Below are 12,510 nucleotides of genomic sequence, written 5' to 3' on the forward strand. Positions count from 1 at the left end.
TTCCCATCTCTTGAAGAATTTTCCACAGTTTGTTGTGATCCACACAGTCAAAGGCTTTAGTGTAGTCAATGAAGCAGAAGTAGATGTTTTTCTGGAACTCTCTTGCTTTTTCTATGATCCAAAGGATGTTGGCAATTTGATCTCTGGTTCCTCTGCCTTTTCTAAATTCAGCTTGAACACCTGGAAGTTCTCAGTTCACGTGGTATTCAAGGGTAGCTTGAATGACTTTGGGCATTACCTTGCTGGCATGTGAAAATGAGTGCCGTTGTGCGGTACTCTGAACTTTCTTTGGCACTGCCTTTCGGGATTAGAATGAAGACTGACCAGTCCTGTGGCCACTGCTGAGTTTTCCAATTTTGCTGGCATATTGAGTGCAGCATTTTAACAGCATCATCTTTCAGGGTTTGAAACAGCTCAGCCAGGATTCCACCACCTCCACTAGCTTTGTTTGCAGTGATGCTTCCTGAGGCCCACTTGACTTCACACTCCAGAATGCCTGGCTCTGGGTTAGTGGTCACACCATCGTGGTTATCTGGGTCATTTAGATCCTTTTGTATAGTTCTTCTCTGTATTCTTGCCACCTCTTCTTAATCTCTTCTGCTTCCATACCATTTCTGTCCTTTTGTGGCCATCTTTGCATGAAATGTTCCCTTGGTATCTCTACTTTTCTTGAAGAGATCTCTAGTCTTTCCCATTCTATTGTTTTCCTCTGTTTCTTTGCATTGTTCACTGGAGGATTTCTTATCTCTCTTCGCTATTCTTTGGAATGCTGCATTCAGATGGATATATATTACCTTTTCTCCTTTGCCTTTCACCTCTCTTCTTTGCTCAGCTATTTGTAAAGCCTCCTCAGCAACCAGTCTGCCTTATTCCGTTCCTTTTCTTGGGGATGGTTTGATCACTGCCTCTGTGTGGTGCTATGAACTTCCACCCATAGTTGGTCAGGCACTCTGTCTGCCAGATCTAATCCCTTGAATCTGTTTGTCACCTCCCTGTATAATCATAAGGGATTTGATTAAGTCAACTGCAAATGGCCTAGTTGCTTTTCCTACTTTCTTCAGTATAAGTCTGAATTTGGCAATAAGGAGATTATGATCTGAGCTACAGTCAGCTCCAGGTCTTGTTTTTGCTAACTGTATAGAGCTTCTCTATCTTTGGCTGCAAGGATATAATCAATCTTATTTCAGTATTGACCATCTGGTGATGTCCATGTGTAGAGTCTTCTCTTGTGTCGTTGGAAGAGGGTATTTGCTATGACCAGTGTGTTCTCTTGGCAAAACTCTGTTAGCCTTTGCCCTGCTTCATTCTGTACTCCAAGACCAAACTTGCCTGTTACTCCAGGCATCTCTTGATTTCTTACTGTTGCACTCCAGTCCCCTAGGATGAAAAGGACATCTATTTTTGGTGTTAGTTCTAGAACGTTTTCTAGATCTTCATAGAACCGTTCAGCTTCAGCTTCTTCAGCACTAGTGGTTGGGGCATAGATTTGGATTACTGTGATGTTGAATGGTTTGCTTTGGAATCAAATTGAGATCATTCTGTTGTTTTTGAGATTGTACCCAAGTACTGCATTTCAGACTCCGTGGTTGATTCTGAGGACTACTCCATTTCTTCTAAGGGATCTAGCCCACAGTAGTAGGTATAATGGTCATCTGAATTAAATTCACCCATTCCTGTCCATTTTAGTTCACCAGTTGCTAAAATGTTGACGTTCACTCTGGCCATCTCCAGTTTGACCACTTGCGATTCGCCTTGATTCATGGACCTGGCGTTCCAGGTTCCTATGCAGTGTTGTTCTCTACAGCCTTGGGCTTTACTTTCGCCACCAGACGCATCCACAGCTGGGCATCTGTTCTGCTTTGGCCTAGTCTCTTCATTCTTTCTGGAGCTGTTTATCTGCTCCTCCTCAGTGGCAAATTGGACGCCTGCTGCACTGTGGGTTCGTCTTCCAGTGTCGTATCTTTCCCCTTCATCCTGTTCGTGGGTTCTCAAGGCAAGACTGCTGGAGTCGTTTGCCATTCCCTTCCTCAGCTGACCACATTTTGTAATAGTCCACAGGCTCAAGTTTGCCAGTTATACAGGTGTGTCAGCTGTAAATAATGTAATTTTTTTACTCTTAAAAATACTTATATGTCTGGCAGTTGAGTGTTTATAGTATGTAATCCTCTTCTAGTTATATTCATTTTTATTTATTTTTTAAAAATTATTTAATTCGAGGCTAATTACAATATTGTATTGGTTTTGCCATCCATTAACATGAATCTGCCACAGGTGTACACATGTTCCCAATCCTGAACCCCCCTCCCCCCCTCCCTCCCCATACCATCCCTCTGGGTCATCCCAGTGCACCAGCCCCAAGCATCCTGTATCCTGCATCAAACCTAGACTGGCAATTTGTCTCTTATATGATAGTATACATGTTTCAGTGCCATTCTCCCAAATCATCCCACCCTCTCCCTGTCCCACAGAGTCCAAAAGACTGTTCTATACATCTGTGTCTCTTTTGCTGTCTCGCATATAGGGTCATCGTTACCATCTTTCTAAATTCCATATATATGTGCTAGTATACTGTATTGGTGTTTTTCTTTCTGGCTTACTTCACTCTGTATAATCGGCTCCAGTTTCATCCACCTCATTAGAACTGATTCAAATGTATTCTTTTTAATGGCTGAGTAATACTCCATTGTGTATATGTACCACAGCTTTCTTATCCATTCGTCTGCTGATGGACATCTAGGTTGCTTCCATGTCCTGGCTATTATAAACAGTGCTGCGATGAACATTGGGGTACACGTGTCTCTTTCAATTCTGGTTTCCTCGGTGTGTATGCCCAGCAGGGGGATTGCTGGGTCATAAGGCAGTTCTATTTCCAGTTTTTTAAGGAATCTCCACACTGTTCTCCATAGTGGCTATGCTAGTTTGCATTCCCACCAACAGTGTAAGAGGATTCCCTTTTCTCCACACCCTCTCTAGCATTTATTGCTTGTAGACCTTTGGATCGCAGCCATTCAGACTGGCAAGAAATGGTACCTCATTGTGCATTTCTCTGATAATGAGTGATGTTGAGCATCTTTTCATGTGTTTGTTAGCCATCTGTATGTCTTCTTTGGGGAAATGTCTGTTTAGTTCTTTGGCCCATTTTTTGATTGGGTCGTTTATTTTTCTGGAGTTGAGCTGCAGGAGTTGCTTGTATATTTTTGAGATTAGTTGTTTGCCAGTTACTTCATTTGCTATTATTTTCTCCCATCCCGAATGCTGTCTTTTCACCTTGCTTATAGTTTCCTTTGTTGTGCAGAAGCTCTTAATTTTAATTAGGTCCCATTTGTTTATTTTTGCTTTTATTTCCAGTATTCTGGGAGGTGGATCATAGAGGATCCTGCTGTGATTTATGTGGGAGAGTGTTTTGCCTATATTTTCCTCTAGGAGTTTTATAGTTTCTGGTCTTACGTTTAGATCTTTAATCCATTTTGAGTTTATTTTTGTCTGTGGTGTTAGAAAGTGTTCTAGCTTCATTCTTTTACAAGTGGTTGACCAGTTTTCCCAGCACCACTTGTTAAAGAGATTGTCTTTACTCCATTGTATATTCTTGCCTCCTTTGTCAAAGATAAGGTGTCCATAGGTGTGTGGATTTATCTCTGGGCTTTCTATTTTGTTCCATTGATCTATATTTCTGTCTTTGTGCCAGTACCATACTGTCTTGATGACTGTGGCTTTGTAGTAGAGCCTGAAGTCAGGCAGGTTGATTCCTCAGTTCCATTCTTCTTTCTTAAGATTGCTTTGGCTATTCGAGGTTTTTTGTATTTCCATACAAATCGTGAAATTATTTGTTCTAGCTCTGTGAAAAATACCGCTGGTAGCTTGATAGGGATTTCATTGAATCTATAGATTGCTTTGGGTAGTATACTCATTTTCACTGTACTGATTCTTCCGATCCATGAACATGGTATATTTCTCCATCTATTAGTGTCCTCTTTGATTTCTTTCACCAGTGTTTTGTAGTTTTCTATATATAGGTCTTTAAAACTACAGGCCAATATCACTGATGAACATAGATGCAAAAGTCCTTAACAAAATTCTAGCAATCAGAATCCAACAACACATTTGAAAGATCATACCCCATGACCAAGTGGGCTTTATCCCAGGGATGAAAGGATTCTTCAATATCCGCAAATCAGTCAATGTAATACACCACATTAACAAATTGAAAAATAAAAGCCATATGATTATCTCAATAGATGCAGAGAAAGCTTTTGACAAAATGCAACATCCATTTATGATAAAAACTCTCCAGAAAGCAGGAATAGAAGGAACATACGTCAACATAATAAAAGCTATATATGACAAACCCACAGCTAACATTATCCTCGATGGTGAAAAATTGAAAGCATTTCCCCTAAAGTCAGGAACAAGACAAGGGTGCCCCTTTCACCACTGCTATTCAACATAGTTCTGGAAGTTTTGGCCACAGCAGTCAGAGCAGAAAAATAAAAGGAATCCAAATTGGAAAAGAAGAAGTAAAACTTTCACTGTTTGCAGATGACATGATCCTCTACATAGAAAACCCTAAAGACTCCACCAGAAAATTACTAGAGCTAATCAATGAATATAGTAAAGTTGCAGGATATAAAATCAACACACAGAAATCCCTTGCATTCCTATACACTAATAATGAGAAAGTAGAAAAAGAAATTAAGGAAACAATTCCATTCACCATTGCAACGAAAAGAATAAAATACTTAGGAATATATCTACCTATATTCATTTTTAATGCTTAAATTCTTGTGTCCTAGTTTTTCAGGAGTATCTCTTAAATTTTCCAATTGTTTGGACACTTTTTCTCATTTATTTCTGGTTTCGTTGCATTGTGGACAGAGTGGCATTTGTAATTGATCACTATTAATCAGCCTTATTTAAGATAATTTTGTTGGTTATGGCTTGACTACTGTGTCAAAGCCATTTTAATGAAGAGTTTTCATTCTTTTAGCTGAGAAAATTATGTGTAGGGAGTTAACAAGAAGTCAGGACTCTTATGTGACCTCAGATGCGATAGCAGAGAAGCAGAAGCCTGACCAAAGTTGTAGTAACAATGGTCTGTTTTCTCTAAACCAGGAAAAAGCAGCGGTGAGGTCACTGATTAACCTTGCAGCAACCTACGTTTCTCGCTGCCACCCAGCTTCTCAGCTTAAAAAACAGGTATGTGGGGAGGGGTGTGCAGGTCCACAGCTGTAGAGATTTGAAGGGTGCAGGCCGCCTCCTCCAGCCTGGCTTCGGGTCCCCAGACCTGACCCTGTGGCTTGTGTGCCTCCCAGATGCGTGGCCTTTTTGGGGTCCAGCGGTCGAGGGGATGGTGGGTTTGCGTCCTCGGTGTTTTAGGTACTTTGTGGGTGACTGCGTGCCGTTAACCCAGGACCTGTCACAGGTGCTGCTTGGCAGTGGTGAGGGATGTCAGCTTCGTCTGACCAGCTTTTGTTAACCTGTAGATTAAACAAGCAATAAGATTGTGAGCATCTCTACCCAGATATTGTGATTGGAGGGTGGCTCAGAAACTTTATTTTACATACGGCAGGCAGTACCAGGGGGCCAGGTGGGGTCACGTCCAAGGATATAATCGTCAGGAGAGCTGCTAATAGAAATTCGGAAAGGGAGCTGTAGAGTCAGCGCAGGAGGGCTGGGGAGATTTGCAGAGGTGTCCCCGGAGCGTCGGGCGGGAGGGGCTGTCGGCACCTCCTAAGGGTCTCGTTTTCACCTGCCTTCTTTACCTGCGGTGACCGAATAACAGATGCCCACCCAGTTTTCAAATGCAGCCTCTGTAACAATTTTACAAACATGTCGTATTAGGTGCTGAGCTGTGAGGGGAGCATTGGAGCTTGGCCTCTGCTGCCTTTGCCTGAAGAAGCCGAAAGGGAGCCTGTGCGGTGAGTCCTCACAGAAGCCTCGCAAGTCTCTGTGACCTCAGCTCCAAACAGTGTCTTCTCTGGCAAGACTGTCAGGAGACAGGTCCCAAGGAGGAGTTACTAGGGCTAGGTGTTGGAGGGCCGAGACTGGGGGTCTCAGGGCCCAGTCGTGGGGGAAGCGTTTGCAGAGACCTAGGGCTCCGGCATGAAGGCAGGCCTCCTGGGCAGGTGGGTGGCGTCTGGCAGAACAGTCAGTCGGTGGCGCCTCTGTCGTTCGCCTTTACCTGGTCCTCCTACGTGGCTTTTCATTTTATTTTGGGGAAAACAAGTTGCAGATGAAGTGCTTTGCACTGAGATAAACATCAGTTTGCTCTGGCCCTAGTTGGGCAACTGCTCCTTGTCACAGGCCCTTAAATGTTTCCTGTCTTCAGACCAGAAGGTGATTCTGAGACAGATGCCTGCAGCTCTTTAATCACAGAGATCGTGGCCGAGCTGTGTTGCCATGCACCTCAGACACACCGCACTGCCCACCTCTCAGGGCCCCTTCCTCCTGAGCAGTGAGTCTGGGGCGCCCTGGGTGCTTGGGCCTGGGGGAGGTGTGTTGGGTTGCAGACTTCGCAGAGGAGCTGTTAGATACGCCCTGATGGTGCGTTTGGCGACAGACGTTCTCACACGGGATCTGCTGAGTCTGACGCCTGTGACGCGGCCGCGGCAGGTATGCAGGCCACCGGCCCGGGGCGGACAGGCCCTCAGGACCCGCTCTCCGCCCCGCAGGTGGCCCCGGCTGCTCCAGGCGCTCTGCAGCACCCCCGTGCGGACCCTCTTCTGCCCCCGAGCTGTCCTGGAGGTGCTGGCGGTGCTCCGGAGGGTCACCGCCCACTGCCGCCTCGTTGGTGGCCAGGTAGCTGCGTGTGTGGAGCTGAGGCGCCGGCAGTGGGAGGACCGAAGCCTGCGCTCGCGGCAGAGGCGGAATTACCTGCGTCTGGCGCGCAGGTGCGTGCAGCGCACTCTGGTGGGCGGAGCTACGGTGGGCGGAGCTACGGTGGGCGGAGCTCTGCCGGGCGGCTGTCAGCTGATGGGCTTCTGCTCCCACTTCAGTTCAGTTCAGTTCGGTCGCTCAGTCGTGTCCGACTCTTCGCGACCCCATGAATCGCAGCACGCCAGGCCTCCCTGTCCATCACCAACTCCCGGAGTTCACTCAGACTCGCGTCCATCGAGTCCGTGATGCCATCCAGCCATCTCATCCTCTGTCATCCCCTTCTGCTTCTGCCCCCAATCCCTACCAGCATCAGAGTCTTTTCCAGTGAGTCAACTCTTCGCATGAGGTGGCCAAAGTACTGGAGTTTCAGCTTTAGCATCATTTCTTCCAAAGAAATCCCAGGGTTGATCTCCTTCAGAATGGACTGGTTGGATCTCCTTGCAGTCCAAGGGACTCTCAGGAGTCTTCTCCAACACCACAGTTCAAACGCATCAATTCTTCGGTGCTCAGCCTTCTTCACAGTCCAACTCTCACATCCATACATGACCACAGGAAAAACCATAGCTTTGACTAGACGCACCTTAGTCGGCAAAGTAATGTCTCTGCTTTTGAATATACTGTCTAGGTTGGTCATCACCTTCCTTCCAAGGAGTAAGCATCTTTTAATTTCATGGCTGCAGTCACCATCTGCAGTGATTTTGGAGTCCAAACAATAAAGTCTGACACTGTTTCCACTGTTTCCCCATCAATTTCCTATGAAGTGATGGGACCGGATGCCATGATCTTCATTTTCTGAATGTTGAGCTTTAAGCTAACTTTTTCACTCTCCTTTTTCACTTTCATCAAGAGGCTTTTTAGTTCCTCTTCACTTTCTGCCATAAGGGTGGTGTCATCTGCATATCTGAGGTTATTGATATTTCTCCTGGCAATCTTGATTCCAGCTCGTGTTTCTTCCAGCCCAGCGTTTCTCATGATGTACTCTGCATAGAAGTTAAAGAAGCAGGGTGACAATATACAGCCTTGACGTACTCCTTTCACAATTTGGAACCAGCCTGTTGTTCCATGTCCAGTTCTAACTGCTGCTTCCTGACCTGCATACAGATTTCTCAAGAGGCAGGTCAAGTGTTCTGGTATTCCCATCTCTTTCAGAATTTTCCACAGTTTATTGTGATCCACACAGTCAAAGGCTTTGGCATAGTCCATAAAGCAGAAATAGATGTTTTTCTGGAACTCCCTTGCTTTTTCCATGATCCAGCAGATGTTGGCAATTTGATCTCTGGTTCCTCTGCCTTTTCTAAAACCAGCTTGAACATCTGGAAGTTCACGGTTCACATATCGCTGAAGCCTAGCTTTGAGAATTTTGAGCATTACTTTACTAGCATGTGAGATGAGTGCAATTGTGCAGTAGTTTGAGCATTCTTTGGCATTACCTTTCTTTGGGATTGGAATGAAAACTGACATTTTCCAGTCCTGTGGCCACTGGTGAATTTTCCAAATTTGCTGGCACATTGAGTGCAGCACTCTCACAGCATCATCTTTCAGGATTTGAAACAGCTCCACTGGAATTCCATCACCTCCACCAGCTTTGTTCATAGTGATGCTTTCTAAGGCCCACTTGACTTCACATTCCAGGATGTCCGGCTCTAGATGAGTGATCACACCATCGTGATTATCTGGGTCGTGAAGATCTTTTTTGTATAGTTCTTTCATGTATTCTTGCCACCTCTTCTTAATCTCTTCTGCTTCTGTTAGGTCCAGACCATTTCTGTCCTTTATCGAGCACATCTTTGCATGAAATGTTCCCTTAGTATTTCTGATTTTCTTGAAAAGATCTCTAGTCTTTCCCATTCTGTTCTTTTCCTCTATTTCTTTGCATTGATCGCTGAGGAAGGCTTTCTTATCTCTTCTTGCTATTCTTTGGAACTCTGCATTCAGATGCTTATATCTTTCCTTTTCTCCTTTGCTTTTCTCCTCTCTTCTTTTCACAGCTATTTGTAAGGCCTCCCCAGACAGCCATTTTGCTTTTTTGCATTTCTTTTCCATGGGGATGGTCTTGATCCCTGTCTCCTGTACAATGTCACGAACCTCATTCCATAGTTCATCAGGCACTCTCTCTATCAGATCTAGGCCCTTAAATCTATTTTTCACTTCCACTGTATAATCATAAGGGATTGATTTAGGTCATACCTGAATGGTCTAGCGGTTTTCCCTACTTTCTTCAATTTAAGTCTAAATTTGGTAATAAGGAGTTCATGATCTGAGCCACAGTCAGCTCCTGGTCTTGTTTTTGTTGACTGTATAGAGCTTCTCCATCTTTGGCTGCAAATAATATAATCAATCTGATTTCGGTGTTGACCATCTCGTGATGTCCATGTGTAGAGTCTTCTCTTGTGTTGTTGGAAGTGGGTGTTTGCTATGACCAGTGCATTTTCTTGGCAAAACTGTTAGTCTTTGCCCTGCTCCCACTTCAGAGAATGCTTATTTTTGAGAAAAAATGCAATAAATGTCACTGTAAATACCGCCTGTAACTTCAGAATATGGGTTCTACAGACCCAGCAAATTTTTGGATTTTAAAGGTAACAGATTTACCAGCAGTGCCGGCACTGTGTATCTGGAATGCACTGTATCCTCACGGAGGCACCTTATAAAGGTGATAAATACTTACACTTACTAAATTTTAACTGATTTTATGTTTTTAGTATGAAGCTTCTGTCTCCGATGCTTTACCTGATTTTATTGCTGATTGTGCTGGAATTGATCAACATTCACATGGTTCTTGGGAAGAATGCTTCAGAATACCAGCAGTACCTGAGGTCAGTGTACACACTTCAGAACACCCATGGTACCTGAGGTCAGTGTGTAACACTTCAGAACACCAGCGGTATCTGGGTCAGTGTGCACACTTCAGAACACCAGCAGTATGTGAGGTCAGTGTGTAACAATTCAGAACACCAGCGGTATCTGAGGTCAGTGTGTAACAGTTCAGAACACCAGTGGCACCTGAGGTCATGTGCACACTTGAGAACACCCATGGTACCTGAGGTCAGTGTGCACACTTCAGAACACCAGCGGTACCTGAGGTCGTGTGCACACTTCAGAACACCAGCAGTATCTGGGTCAGTGTGCACACTTCAGAACACCAGCAGTATGTGAGGTCAGTGTGTAACAATTCAGAACACCAGCGGTATCTGAGGTCAGTGTGTAACAGTTCAGAACACCAGTGGTACCTGAGGTCATGTGCACACTTGAGAATACCCATGGTACCTGAGGTCAGTGTGCACACTTCAGAACACCAGCGGTACCTGAGGTCATGTGCACACTTCAGAACACCAGCGGTATCTGGGTCAGTGTGCACACTGCAGGGGATGAAGCTGTGTGTCAGTGATTTTGATCCGTGTTCCCTCCCGCCTGGCCCTGAACCGCTCTTCTCTGTGGGTGTCAGTGCAAGTCGGTGAGCCTTTAGAGCGGGCACGGTTCAGAAAGCTGAGTGAACTGCGTGCGGATGATTTTGGAATCCCTCCCTCAGGGCCACGGGAACTCTGTCCAGACGGCGATACTGGGAGGAGGCTGGTGAAGCTGCACCGCCCTCAGCTGCGCGGATGCCCGGAGCCTGGTCAGGCGCCCGTCGCAGACCGTCTGCTGCAGGGCCTCGTAGGCACTGTAGGGCAGTGCCCCCGCCCACTGGATGCCAGCAGCCCCCAGCTGTGACAGCCACAAAGGGCTCAGACGCCCCCAGTGTCCTTTGGGGGCACAGTCACCTCCACTGAAAGCCACAGTCTAGACAGGGAGCTGTGGATGTTCACTGCACTCTTCTAACTTCTCCCTAAGAGTGAAAACTGCGGAAGTTCATAGTCGGAGGGAGCTCAGGGCTACTTGGGGCCTTTAAGGAGAACCTGGGGAATGTCGATGTGACCCTTCTGCCCGCCAGTCAGAGGGAGCTCCCTGTGGGCTCCCCGGCGAGTCGTCTTCCAGCAGAAGCCTTTCGGCAGCGACGGCTGCTCCCAGCAGCGCGCATCTACTGTGGAGGGGGGTGGCCCCTCTGGCAGGGGGTGAGGCTAGTGGGGTAGAAACAGGAGGCGCAGCCCCCGAGGGTCCAGTGTGTTGAGGGTCTGCTATGTGAGTGTGGTCCGGGCGGCCCCTAAGGTCCTGTGAGCAGGGCGTCCTGTGTGGGCCTGGGAGCGGGCGTGCTGTGTGGCACGTGGACATCCATGCTGCACACTGACGCTGGCATTGTCGCCTTCATCCAGTTAGCGTTCTCTCATTTCCATGTTGTATGTATTTCCTTTTCTTGAATCTTCAGGTGAAAATTAGCTAGAGTACTTCAGTTGTGATTCCAAAATGAAGTGGATACGCGTAAATCCTTGTTGGATTTTACAGTGGGATAGGTAAATTACTTTCCTTGTTTGAAACAGGTTCTTGAAGTGCATCTTGCAGTACACAGAGAATGTGGCAGCTTGCACCAGGCAAGACAGGAACAAGTGGGATGACGCTGTCCGCCTCACACACGCGGCCTTGTTGAAGATTCGGACTTTTATTGGGAAGAAGCAGATGTTAATGCATTTAGCTGAGAAATCCACGAGTAAAGTCGTCTGATAAGTCAGGATGCCTCGGGCTCTATCAGAAACCCGACTGACCGCGTGGACTTCATAGCTTGTGAATTGAAGACCCACGGGCAGGGTGTGTTTCCGAGGGCAGGTGGTTTCGGGACTCTGCTCCAGCGGGCCCCGGGCTTCCTGCCCTGCAGCTCTCCAGTCGCTTTCCAGCTGCTGGTGTGAGCTGCAGGTGGGTCCCTGGGAAGCAGAGGCCGCAGCAGTTTGGGGCCTCGTCTCCCAAGCTGCGTCCTGTGCAGAGGAGAGTCTTCTCAGTCAGCCGTCACCCAGGCGTGGGCGGCTACATCTCACTGGTCACAGTGCTAATCTTGAAACGACGGCTGTGACCAGGACCCTGCCCTGTGCTCACGGGCCAGGCTGGGTGGACGTCCACCCCTGGACCAGCCACCCTGTCCTTGAAGCAGAGGGTGAAGTGGATGGGACGTGGAACTCGCTGGAGAGAGGAGGGGCAGAACAGCTCCTGGAGGGCCCTGGACAGCAAGCCTGCCGGCCAGCGTGTCCCCGGGGGTCCAGTCTGGCAGGCTTAGTGCAGGCCCTGGGAGGACAGAGTGAGACGGGCCGCAGACCCCCCAGCTCAGGCTCGCGGGAGGCCCTGCGCAGCCACTCCGGGAAGCTCCTCGTCCGCGGCAGCAAGGCCGGAGGGTCTCCAGGAGCCTCTGCCGGGCTGCCCTGGACCCCGAGTCTGTATCCACTCGGCTGTGCCCCTCCCCCGCTGGCCGCACAGCCTCCTCCTGGCCTTGCTGGCGGGTCGGCCTCCCAGGAAGGGCGTCCTGCCACGCGCTCTGGCTTCTCTGCCGTCAGAGGCCGGCAGGGAGGCCACATGTGACCGCAGACTTTCCTGGTCCCGCCGTCGCTTCTCCAGCTCAGCGGCGGCCACCCCCTTGTAACTGAACTTGTGGGTAAAGACAGGGACGCCTCCCGCTTCTGTCTACTGTGATGCAATCCCCCCCACGTCATTGCCCCCGCTCAGAGGAGGTCCTGTGGTCGGTCACAGCCTCCAGGCTGGACTCAAAATTATGATTTAGAG

General features: G+C 47.6%; 1 protein-coding gene across 1 annotated transcript in view; it reads left to right on the forward strand.

The window, feature by feature from the left end:
- The window catches only part of ERMARD (ER membrane associated RNA degradation), a 28,862-nt gene extending 17,299 nt beyond the window's left edge, over positions 1 to 11,563 (forward strand). The window contains exons 10-15 of the mRNA XM_068985119.1: positions 5,110 to 5,193; positions 5,839 to 5,915; positions 6,326 to 6,451; positions 6,669 to 6,887; positions 9,573 to 9,686; positions 11,286 to 11,563. Coding sequence (XP_068841220.1) covers positions 5,110 to 5,193; positions 5,839 to 5,915; positions 6,326 to 6,451; positions 6,669 to 6,887; positions 9,573 to 9,686; positions 11,286 to 11,466 — 801 coding nt within the window. The 3' untranslated portion in view covers positions 11,467 to 11,563. The remainder of the gene's footprint in view (positions 1 to 5,109; positions 5,194 to 5,838; positions 5,916 to 6,325; positions 6,452 to 6,668; positions 6,888 to 9,572; positions 9,687 to 11,285) is intronic.
- The last annotated feature ends 947 nt before the right edge of the window (positions 11,564 to 12,510 follow it).

Source organism: Capricornis sumatraensis, chromosome 13 (assembly GCF_032405125.1).
Source record: "Capricornis sumatraensis isolate serow.1 chromosome 13, serow.2, whole genome shotgun sequence".
Lineage (NCBI taxonomy): Eukaryota > Metazoa > Chordata > Mammalia > Artiodactyla > Bovidae > Capricornis > Capricornis sumatraensis.